We start from the raw sequence: 12,524 nt of genomic DNA on the forward strand, positions 1-12,524 counted from the left end.
TCTCCAGATCTTCGTGGTTGGCCACCCGCAGTCGTTTTCTTTGAGCGCCAAAGCGTGACGTCCCGAAAGCCTGCCGCAGCTTATCCTTGTCCTGAAGTATACTCGTGAGGCTGCTCTTGGGGACAGCGTAGTTCGTCGCAAGCGCTGTTTTTGTGAAGCGACCACTCTCGAAGTCATTGATTATCTCCACCTTCCTTTCTAACGTAAGAGCATTGTGAGGTCGCTTCTGCGCTGCCATCAGATGCTGACTTCGCGACGAAATGTTGCAGACGACGCTCAACAGCAGATGTAAAGCTCAAGCCTAGCTGAACACAGCTGCAAGCACACTGTGACAGAAAGCAAGCGATGCGGTTGCAGTGTGCGAGAAAACCGGAAACGTCCAAAGACTGAAATCGGAAAGGACCCCGCAGGGGGGCGCCTGCAGCTTGCAGGCGTCGCGACGGTGAGTGGCGTCACCGCGGGTTCCCGAGCATCCGCAGGGACATCCCCGCAAGGGGATGATGGTGAACTGTGCATCACCACGGACCCGAGCACCCGCGCCTCGCCGTGCGTGGCATCGCCGTGTCCGGGGAAAAGGGGACCCTGGTGGTTGAGCCGATGCCGAGCGTTTGGACCCTTAAGGCCCCTTGGCAGAGGCAACACACCACTTTGGCCCCAGCTTCCTGCAGACGGCACCTCCGGCCTGACCCGACCGGGGGGAATCCGCAGTCGCCTTTTCCTATCCTCCTCTCCATCTTTCACTTTCCTATCTCTGTCTCACAACTCTTCTATATCCTACTCACTTCTTGGTTTTTCCTGTTTTCCTGGCGGCGAGGGTTAACCTTGTGTGACCAACCTTGAGTTGAGTCATATTTGGTTATAGTTAAGGTGTACAGCTGGCGTGGGCAGGACTTGCTTTCAAGTTCCTGTCCCGTCCCCTTGTTGGACTCCGTGGTGGGTGGCTGGCACCATGACCGAAAAACAAAGTTTTTTTATGGCTCCCCAACTTTCAAAACCCGATCGCTCTCTCAAAAGAGGGCGGAACGAGGCAGACAACTTCTTTCAAAAAAGAAAAGTAACTTTCCCCAAATATCATGTGATCCACAGTGAACAACAAGATAAACAGGCAAGAATAATATCCCCCTTCCTTGTGTCAAAGTGCTTGACTGAAACCCTAGGCATTGGCTATAAGCTGTCAAAAATGGCCAGCGGCGACTTATTGCTCGAACTGTGTGACAATGTCCAACATTCTAAGCTCTCCAACCTAACGTCCATAGGGGAAATCCCGGTCTCCGTGACTCCTCATCGCTCGCTAAACACTGTCCGAGGCGTAATATCGGAAAATGATTTTCTTCACATAACTGAAAAAGAAATGCTCGAAGGGCTCATCGACCAAGACGTCATAGATGTCCACCGAATCAAAATCCGGAAGGACAACAAGGAAATAGACACAAAACACATGATCCTGACGTTCAACACCAGCACCCTGCCCGACACAATCGACGTGGGATATTTGAAAATCAATGTACGACCATACATACCAAACCCTCGCAGGTGTTTCAACTGCCAAAGGTTCAGCCACGGCTCACAGAGCTGCCGCGGTCGTAAAACTTGCACAAAATGTGCCTCTAACGATCACCAGTCTGATGTATGTGACGCAGCCCTGTGCTGTCCAAACTGTGAAGGAGAACATGCTGCATACTCCAGGGCGTGTCCGTCCTGGAAGAAAGAAAAAGAAATTATCACCATAAAGACCAAAGAAAACATTTCTTTTAAAGAAGCGAGAAGGCGGTTTGCGCTTACAAACACATTCTCCTTCACAGCAAAACAAAACTTCGCTGATGTGGTGCGCAGGGGCGTAGCACCGCACAGCACTCCGGCACCTGCCAAGGCCGCTCCCACCGAGCCTATGGCAGGGCCATCCACGCCCCAGGCAGGGACAGCGAAGGCTGCTCTGCCACCCTCAAAGCAGGGAGCGCCGGTCCATGGGTCGGCATCCCGCAGGACCTCCCCCCATCGGGAGAGGCCTGAAACTAACACAACCGCGGGCCCTCCGCAGTTCTCCAGCACCTCGGTTGAGGTGATGGATACAGCACCCACTCCGCCTCCACTACAGAGGCGGAACAGCTCTCTTGAGCGGAAAAAAGACAGGCCCCTCATAACGGGCCCACCACATAAGTAAATCTCCTCTCATTTTCTCTCAAAAACACAAGCATGGCTTTTTTAATTCAATGGAATTGCAGAGGACTTATGCGGAATTATAGTGACATAACACATATTTTAGGGTCAATGTTACCCATAGTTTTATGTCTTCAGAAGACCAATCTTGGTCCACAACATGTGCATATCCTGAAACATTATCAAACTTTTAGACGCGATCGCGAGCAGGCAATCGACTCTCAGGAGGCGTCGCAATTGTCGTCCAAAGCGGCGTCTCTGCTCGAGAAATCAAGCTCAATACAAAACTTGAGGCGGTTGCAGTCAGCATCGTCAGCTATAAAACACTAACAATCTGTTCCGTATACATTCCTCCACATTTTACATTAACAGTCCATGATCTAGAAGAATTTATAGATGAACTTCCAGAGCCATATCTGGTAGTTGGGGATTTTAACGCTCACTCCCCTTTTTGGGGAAGCGAGCGCTGCGACTCTAGGGGGCAAACAATCGAAGATTTTATCCTCTCAAATAACATCTGTCTTTTAAATACAGGAAAAGCAACTTATTGTTGCCCAAGCTCGGCAAAAATGAGCTTTCTCGATTTAGCTTTCGCATCACCATCGCTTTTTAACGATTTTAAATGGGATGTTTTAAATGACCCCCTGGGAAGTGATCACCTACCTATTATCATCAGCCTCTCATCGTCTACTGCAGTCATCCCCACAAGACCACGGCGCTGGAAACTTCACCTCGCCGACTGGTCACTTTTTACAGCAAGTGCCACACTAGAAAAAGAATTCTGTGAAGATCTCAGCATAGACGAAATTAATGGAAAATTTACTACATGCATAATATCGGCCGCTACACTAGCCATACCACAAACAACAGGCCTCGTACACAAAAAACATAAAGTATGGTGGACACAAGAATGCACATTGGCAAAAAAACAACAAAATAAAGCTTGGGGCTCTCTGCGTCGGTATCCCACAGCGGAGAACTTGATTGCCTTTAAGAGGGCCAAGGCCAGAGCGCGATTCGTTCGAAGAAATGCCGAGAAATCCTCGTGGCAGAAATATGTGTCCTCTATAAACAGCTCAATAACCTCAAAAAAAATGTGGGAAAAGGTTCGAAGATTCAGTAGTGACCATACCCCTTTCACACTTCCTCTATTGACTACACCCGGGACACAAACATCATTAGAAGAACAGGCCAACATACTAGGTGAGCATTTTGCAGAAGTTTCCAGTTCGTCCAATTACACAAACACGTTCCAGAAGCACAAAGCAATAGCAGAAAAACAAAAACTTCCATTTGCAGCAGGTATGCACGAGGACTACAACCAACCCATCACACTCCAAGAATTGAATAGGGTATTATCTTCGGGTAAAAAGACAGCAACAGGCCCAGATAATGTGCATTACGCTATGCTTGCCCATCTCTCTGAGGCTGCCGTGCAGGCATTGTTGAACTTCTTTAACAAAATATGGATGACTGGCAGAATACCTGAGGAGTGGAAGAAAGCAATAATAGTACCTTTTCTGAAACCCGGAAAACAACCAACAAGTCCTAACAATTACAGACCGATAGCCCTCACCAGCTGCATCGCTAAATCTTTCGAAAGCATAGTAAACATTAGACTGACCTTCACACTTGAATCTCGTCGACTCTTAGATTTACATCAATGTGGATTTAAGAAAGCATGCTCGACCACTGATCACCTTGTCTGCCTAGAAAACACCATCCGAGAGGCGTTCATCCACAAACGGCACTGTATCGGTGTCTTCTTCGATTTGGAGAAGGCATATGATACCGCGTGGAAGATCGGCATCCTCCATGACCTAGCAGATCTAGGGATCCGCGGCAGGATGCTGAACTGCTTGAACGACTTCCTGACTAACCGCACATTCAGAGTCCGTCTGGGAGCAACTCTATCAACGACATTCACCCAAGAGAATGGCGTACCCCAGGGATGCATTTTAAGTACGACACTCTTTATAGTAAAAATGAATTCTTTGGCCAAAGTAATACCTAAGTCCGTAATGTATTCAGTTTATGTAGATGACATACAGATAGCATACACTTCATCCAACATACTGTCCTGCGAGAGACAAATACAAATCACACTAAATAAACTGGCTGCTTGGGCAGAGAAAAATGGATTCAAGTTCTCCCCTGAGAAAACAATAGCTGTTTTATTCTCATTACGACGAGGCCTACAGGTCGATCCCAATCTGTGCTTGAATCAAACCACACTGCCAGTCAAACAGGAACATAAATTTTTAGGCGTCACTTTTGACAAGAAACTTACATTTCTGTCACACATTAACAACCTGAAAAAGAAAGCATCCCAAGCCCTCAATGTATTAAAGGTACTCTCGCGAAAACGGTGGGGGTCCGATAGAGCATGCCTATTGCAAATATATCGCTCTTTGGTGCGCTCGAAGCTGGACTACGGGTGTGTGGTATATGGTTCGGCAAGAGCATCCTACTTGAAACGACTGGACCCTGTTCATAATCTTGGTTTGCGCCTATCAACTGGAGCTTATAGAACATCCCCGGTAAAGAGTCTTTACGTTGAAGCTAATGAGCCCACACTAGAGGATAGAAGAGTCACACTAACCTGCACGTACATCCTAAAAACCTGTTCTCTCCCTAAACATCTCTGCTATCCCATTGTTACCAAGTGCCCATCTAGGAGATTATTCAATAATAAACCACATTTTATCAGACCACTAATAATGCGCTTTGAAGATAAATGTGAAGACTTAGCAGTGCTAGACGCCCTACCTAATATTGCACAAAGACATGAATATCTACCACCATGGTACAGCCTTCCTTCAGTGTGTGACTTCACATTGACACACATAAACAAAGAGAAAATACCACACGAGCACATACTGCAAGAGTTCTTTGCAGTACAAGAAAAATACGACACTTACACCGAATTTTACACTGATGGCTCAAAAACAGAAAGTCATGTCGGAAGTGCAGTAATTCAAGGAACAAAAGAAAAAATGATACGATTGCCACAGTATGCATCGGTATTTACTGCGGAGTGTTATGCCATCTTTGTAGCTGTAGAACAAATAGTAAAACAAAACATAAAAAATAGCATCATTTACACCGATTCACTCAGTATGCTAAAAGCGCTGCATTCTACAAACGCTGCTGAACCCATAATAGGAAAAATCATACATAACATAGTTAAAATTACAAAGCAAAAACATAACATCATTTTCTGCTGGGTTCCTAGCCATGTTGGAATTTTAGGTAATGAGAGAGCAGATGCTTGCGCAGCACAAGCTAGAATTGGCCATATAAAACAAGTTAGCATACCACAGAGGGATTTTTCTAAATTACTGCACAGTAAACTCAGGAATAAGTGGCAGATTGCATGGGACGAACAAACAAACAACAAACTACATTCTATAAAACCTGTTTTGGGAGAATGGAGATCATGTACACATCAGGAGCGTTTCATAGAAGTTATTTTGTGTCGACTACGCATTGGACACACACACCTTACTCACAACTTCTTACTGACAAAAAAAGGCAAACCTCTCTGCGAAATGTGTGGCGATGAACTCACGGTAAACCACATTTTAATTGTATGCAAAGAACTGGAACAACTGAGGAAAAAATATTTCACAACATTCTACAATGAATACATCCCACTACACCCCATGTTACTTTTAGGAGATCAAGCACTGGTTGATTTTTCCAGCATTTTTAAATTTCTCAGAGAAGCCAATGTTTTATACAAACTTTAGATATAAAAAGCGTAACCTTTAACAAAAGCTCTAACCGTGTGTTTGGCGCGTCATAGCCTCAGTTGCTTTTGCGCCATTAAAATCAATATAACTAACTAACTAACTGAAATCGGAAAGGGTGGGGGTGGGGGGGGGGGGGGGCAGTGATGCGTACCGCGATGGGGCTGCGCGTTCACATCAAGTTGCGGTTTCGAGCCTATTTTTGGCTCCGTTTATACAGTGGTCGGAAAATTTTTGTTCCGATTAACGAGATTTTTTTTACATTGCCTTAATACAAAACCAACCAACTGCGAGGCGTTTGTTCCATTTAAGCGTTGGTTCCGTTTAACCGACTTCCGTTTATCGAGATTCTACTGTATTCTTACTTCTAGGTTGCAGATAATCATATTGTCATGCATTGTATATCAAGTTATATTATGATACCATTCAATATATCCAGGATCTGCAGTAGTACCATTAGTGTCTGATTTGGATCCATGCCTTGTTTTCTCTTTTGCTCGCAGGTTGCATCGCAGAATAACTACCTGTCGCGTTCATGGTGGTTCCCGCTGTTCAGCTACTTTGAGAAGAATGTAGGCGGTGTGGTTCCACGTCAATACGAGTGGCCGCTGCCGTGGCCCCGAAGATGGTTGCCACGCACTCGGATATCCTAGCACCGCACACAGGGTAGGCAGTTGTTAATTTGAGTAGCTTTACGGAAACATCTGAGCAGTGAGGTATGCTGTAGGGCACAGTTCTGGGCAAAGAGGCCTTCAAACACCGTCTCTTGAACCTGCAAAATGTTTCTAAAAGATGCGGCTATTACAAGAGAGAAAAAAATAAATTCTCAGAAAGTCTGGGCAAGGGTGAGCTCAAGTGTGTGAAGCATGTTAGGTCTCATTAAATGAAAGATGTCATTTATGATTGATTGATTGATTGATTGAAAGTCCTTTATTTTGAGAGGAAGGCACAAGGCCACTGTCAGGGGAAATGGGGAGAGAAAGTTAGTTGCACTTGACGTCCCAGTCAGTGTATTGTCCATTTTGCTATTGCAGCACCCGATCAGAAGGGCTTTAGTCAGCACCCCCACACCACCCTAAGTTTTTCTTTAAATTTTTTTTTACATATATTATGGCAACTTGCCTTCCTAGTACAGTGAAGCAAGGTGCACAGCAGACAATGAAGGAAAAAGTGGAAGGTGTTCTTTTGAATGCTAGTTGCAGTGGCCCACTGCATGGGAAGCTCAAGGTGAATGTGCTACAGTAAAATCTCGTTACTACGAACATCAGATTAACAAAATTTTCAGATTTACGAATTTTTTTATATCCCCGCCAAAATGCCTATATTTTCAATGTAAAAAACTTTCAGTACTACGAAGAATAACGTATGTAATTTAATCTCGCAATCGTTGCAAGACGCTTCGTTATTAAGAAGTTCCGTCGAAGTTTCGTACCAAATCCCTGAAGCTGACGCCTATCATCATCATCCGAAGCAGCAGCTATGCGCTGGGGAATCCGTAGCAACGGATACAGCCCCAGCAGCATCGGCATCAACGCGAGTGTCGCGTTGAATGAATATAGGCTAGGCGGCGCAAGCTGCCGCCCGATACAAAGGGTAAGGCCATTATCATCCATCCATCATCCAGCGTGTGGTCGCATACTGCGCCGCAGTCGTAAGCCTATTCAGTGCAGTGTCACCACGTTGACAGCGAACGGTAGGATCTGCAAAGTTATCGGCGCTGTGATTGTGTTGTGAATTATATTTGCTGACAATGAGTTCTCCTGGCCCCCGTGTTAAAAAGAAGCGACGCCAGTTTTCGCTTAAAGAAAAAGTGGACATCCTGTCGCAGCTGAATGCTGGAAAAAAGCAAGTGGACTTGTGCAGGGAGCATGACATCACACCGTCAACAATGGCAACGATGCTCAAAGATTGGGACAAGATCATAAAACTACATCGAGAGTCGCAGCTGGCTCCCTCAAGAAAACGTCTGCGGCTGGGCAACTACCAGAACGTCGACGACGCCGTCCTCATGTGGTTTAAGGATGTCGGACAGCACGATGTGCCCTTGTCAGGCCCTATTATTCAGGAAAAGGCACGACAGTTCGCGGTCACATTAGGCATCTCCGGTTTCGATGCAAGTGCCGGATGGCTTTACCGCTTCCGGCAAAGGAATGGCATCGCCTGGCAGGTTGCTTGTGGCGAGGAAAAGGCAGCAGATGCCGATAGTGCGGTTGCCTGGCGGAACGAGTGTTTCCAAGAGATCGTCAAGTCTTTCTCTCCAGACGACGTTTTCAACACCGACGAAACGGCGTGCTTTTATCAGCTGTTGCCCGATAAAACAATGAGCTTTAAAGGGGAGAAGTGCGGAAAGAAATCGCGTCTTTGAATATCGGTTCTGTTCTGCTGCAACTCGAGGGGGCACAGAAAAACTCAAGCCGCTAGTTGTTGGTAAGTCTGCTAAGCCGCGCTGCTTGAAGAACGTTGTCTCGTTACCTTGCCAATACCGAGCCAACAAGAAGGCGTGGATGACGCAAGAATTGTTCATGCAGTGGCTGCTGCAGCTCGACGACACAATAAAGAAGAAAAACAGAAAAATTCTTCTTATCGTTGACAATTGCTCAGCGCATATAGTGAACGTGCGATTGAGAAATGTGCAGCTTGAATTTATGCCCCCGAACTGTACTTCTTTGCTGTGACCTTTGGACCAGGGCATCATCAGGTGTGTGAAGGCAGAATTTCGGAAGCGTCTGGTGCAGCGCCTCCTGATTAATATTCTACTGAAGCTGCCCACAAAGGTCAACATCCGTCAAGCTGCAGAAATGCTTACAGGGTCGTGGTGGAGCGTCAAGGCGAGCACAATCAGCAACTGCTGGTGAAAGGCAGGCCTTTTGGAGACTTCATCTACGTCGGAAGGTAGTTACGACACAGAAGAGCTCAACCCAGAACTGTGGGATGAGCTTACCGAGAAGCTACCTGTAGACACCGCGGTGACCTTCGAAGATTTTGTGGACAGCGACAGCGCGGCGGCTACATCCGCGGAGCTCACCACCGAAGACATCGTGAGTCAAGTGCGTGAGCAAGAAGAATGTAGTAGCAACGAAGACGATGCCGACACTGGATCAGCGCACGAAGAGGAAGAGATTGTTTCTGGCTCGGATGTCCTAGTCTTTCTAGAGAAGACCCGATCATTCCTCAGGCGCTGCAAAGATGTCCCCGATGACGTGCACAGGAAGGTCGAGGATGTGGAGGCGTTCATCCTGCAGCGCTTGTCGTCTACTCGCCAAAAGAAGATAACAGACTTCTTCAAGCAATAAATTGTAGTTAAACTGTTCCCAGCGTTATCGTTTATTATTTACTTACCAACACATAAATCTGCTCGAAGGTACGTAATTTTAGTTCTTGTGATGCATTACTGACATGAAAATAATGGTTTTTCAGTACTACGGTATTTCAAAATAACGAATTAAATTCGGCGGTGCCGTGAAGTTCATTGTAACGAGATTCTACTGTACATCTTTGCAATCGCCATTCATGGCGCTCAGTATTCATTTTTCGCTTATTCACAACCAGCCACTTCTCATTAGTCAGCTTATGACAAGGCATCAAGATGTGTTCAGGCCAGGAGTGAAGACCAGTTGCAGATCATCAAACTTTTTCCAACTTCCACCATTTTAGCCTTGTCATTTTACCACTGCAAAGAATTTCCTGAATTCTTTACTACTGCACTGTAACCTTCATTAGAACATTGTGAAACTTGGCGTGGTTATTGCTATTTTAATGGAAACGCATAGTACAAACTCTTTTTAAGATGTACTGTGCGTTAGAATAGGAGCTGAAGCTATTTCCTGGGATTGCGCTTCTTCCATAGGGCCATATATTGGGACAGAAATAATTGAGTACCATATTTACACAATTGTAAGTCAAGCCCCCCCCGCTCATATTACATGTCAGGGAAAAAAAAAATTGGCCAATGATTACACTTCTCAGTAATGCGATTTTTGAGCACAGCTTCTGCGGTATTTGAGCTTTAAGTGACCACATACAAACACGCAGTGCCAAACGGAGGTGACCTTGGGTTTTGGCTTGGGAAGTAGATTTTCTGGATAAGTTTATCTAGTCTCTAGGGCAGCACTCTGTCGCCACCATGGAGCCCGCCTTTTGGCTGCCACCGTACCCTCCTCTCTTCCTCCACTTTACTCCACGCCCTCTTAGCTATTGACATACTTTTATCTTCTGCTGCACTCTGTGTTCGCTCTCTTTCGTCCTCCACCGTGCTGCTCATTTGCTGTGCCGATTACTTTGAGGGGCAAGGGATGCCACCCAACCCATGAACGGGCATTTAAGAGCTGCGCTTTAAAGAAGGGCGTGCCCAATGGTACATTCCACAGCGAAAATGTATGAGTCATTGGACTACTCATCCGCACTAGCTAGTGGCCTCATCCACTTGGCCTCATCCACACTTGGCACCCATTGTCCTCACTAGTGCTCCTGTTATCATTGCTACTGCGGCCCCACGGCACGTCGCCATCCAGCGAAATCCTGCGCTTTGCAAACAACAGCACTGTGTCATCGCGTGGAACAGCTGAAAGTTTTGCCTCGCTGCAGCTGCCACACCTCCATTGCCCATTCCGAAATGTAGAACTTGTGGCCCAGCACGCAGTTGTTCAGCATTAAGAATGACAGCCCTCCAGCGCATAATCATTAATGAGTGCCGAACGCTTACTGGACCCGGAGCATTCATGACAATTGACGAAGCACAACAGTGACTGGTAAAATTTGGCCGGCAGTCAAAGTTTTGCGTCAGGTCCAGAGGGAAACTATGCTCAAGCGGCGTCAGCTCTTCCATTAGCTACCAACACTCCCCAGAAAAGCTACCGTTCCAAGCAGTGGTGCTGCCATGATTGCAACAGTGGCCCTTCCATAAACTTTCGACATTCCCATGAGCACTGAGTACACAGTAAAGGTAAAAAAAAATATAAAGATCCTTCTGAACAAGCACACAAAATAGCTGAATGCTACTGGGTAGAGCCGTAGAGTAAACATAAAATTGTAACCATGCCATAGCATCCCAAATATCTCCTTTGTCTTGCCTTTATTGATGGTACCATGTTTTGGTTTCCATTGTAAGTCATTTCCCATCTTTGAATTTTCAGATAGAAAAAATAGGTTGACTTACAATCATGTAAATACAGTGCTTCACAGAATTGAGGGAATAAAGGCCCAAATTTTGGTTGAATGTTTTTTTGCTTTTAAATGGTGTACAAGACATTGCTATACATAGATCACCACGTAGAATTTGCATGACGTGTTAGATAATGGAGTTTAATTTTTCCTCTCATTCTGTTTCACTTCTAACAACTGAAAGGTGGCTATGATGTCAAAGTTGACTTCAGATCATGCAACGCATAAAAGAACTGCAATATAATCGCTGCTTCGTCATTTTAATGCACTCTGTTTTGCCAGCTGACTCGAGAGCCAGAATGACAGTGAATGAAGAAGCAGGTTTGTATTTGGTCACAGTTCGTTTTATACCTCATTTGATCCGAGTTAATTTTGTCACGATAGCTGTGATTTGGCTGTTGAAACTGAAACTTGAACAACACGAGAAGAAAACTGAAAATTATTTACCAGGCGTGAGTGAACTCCACATGGCAATTTACCTTGTGCATCATTACAAAGAAAGAGCACGCTAGCAAAATTTGACATCTGTACATGCGCTTAAAGAAACACATTTTTAAAATCAATCTAGAGCTCTTTGCTAGTCTGTAGCATGCTTCAGCACCCATGTAGCCTCAGCACTTAAAGGGACTATGCAATGAATAAAAAGTCGCTTGTAAATGTCTTGAATGCTTAGAAATGATGCTAAGAAGCATTCACGCCAAGTATGAGTCTTCGGAACTTAGCCGGCAATTTATTATGAATTTAAATTTTAAAAATGTGTTTTTTAAATTTCGTGAGCCGATTGGTGTGCTCGTAGTGACCATCTTGAAACTAAAATCGTGAAAAAAGACGCCACTGTACCATTACGTCGCCAGGCCACCACACGCTTTCATTCGCTGGAGCCACGGCAGCCATGGCGTCATGGGCACACTTCCGGTAGCCGTGAAAATCGTCTGCTCGTGCCGCCGCGCGACCCTCTCGGGCAAGCGCGAGCCAGGGCATTGCCTTCGCGCGTATGGTTTCAATTTTCCTCTGCCGCCTCCTTCTGTCGGGAGTTCCGGAGCCACTCGCAGTGGCTCGCCGAGTCGCTACTCTCGTTGCTGGCGTTCAGCCAGTACGGCTTGAACGCATAGGGCTCAATGCCCATCGCGGCCGTAAGAGCTAGCAGTCGTGCCTCGAGGTCCGGGTCCATTACTGCTAACCACAATAGACAACAAGCAAAGAAACCCGCCGCGCGCCGCAATCACGCCGCCGACGCTGCTGCTGGGGTGCTAGGAGCGACAACCGGAAGTTGCAAAAGGAACGTCAGCGGATGACATATTCATGGGCGGGGCCCAGTCCCAGAGCTGTTTTCTTTATTTTGGTCTTGGTCTGGTGCCCCCCGTGTACGAGTTGAGGGGGGAGAGGAGGAGCGTAATTTTTAATCGTCTATATCTTCGCTGTTATTGATGCTAGCTTAAAAATTCTTGCGTTGGG

At 46.0% G+C, this 12,524-nt stretch overlaps 1 protein-coding gene across 5 annotated transcripts in view; it reads left to right on the forward strand.

Annotated features, from left to right (window-relative positions):
• The window catches only part of LOC144115808 (phosphatidylcholine:ceramide cholinephosphotransferase 2-like), a 290,170-nt gene that overhangs the window by 260,306 nt on the left and 17,340 nt on the right, over window positions 1-12,524 (forward strand). For all 5 annotated transcript variants that reach the window (XM_077650298.1, XM_077650301.1, XM_077650299.1 and 2 more), the window contains one exon: window positions 6,413-6,575. In XM_077650298.1, the coding sequence (XP_077506424.1) occupies window positions 6,413-6,562 (150 nt within the window). In that variant the 3' untranslated portion in view covers window positions 6,563-6,575. The remainder of the gene's footprint in view (window positions 1-6,412; window positions 6,576-12,524) is intronic.

The sequence above is a fragment of the Amblyomma americanum genome, chromosome 1, assembly GCF_052857255.1.
Source record: "Amblyomma americanum isolate KBUSLIRL-KWMA chromosome 1, ASM5285725v1, whole genome shotgun sequence".
In the NCBI taxonomy this organism is placed as follows: domain Eukaryota; kingdom Metazoa; phylum Arthropoda; class Arachnida; order Ixodida; family Ixodidae; genus Amblyomma; species Amblyomma americanum.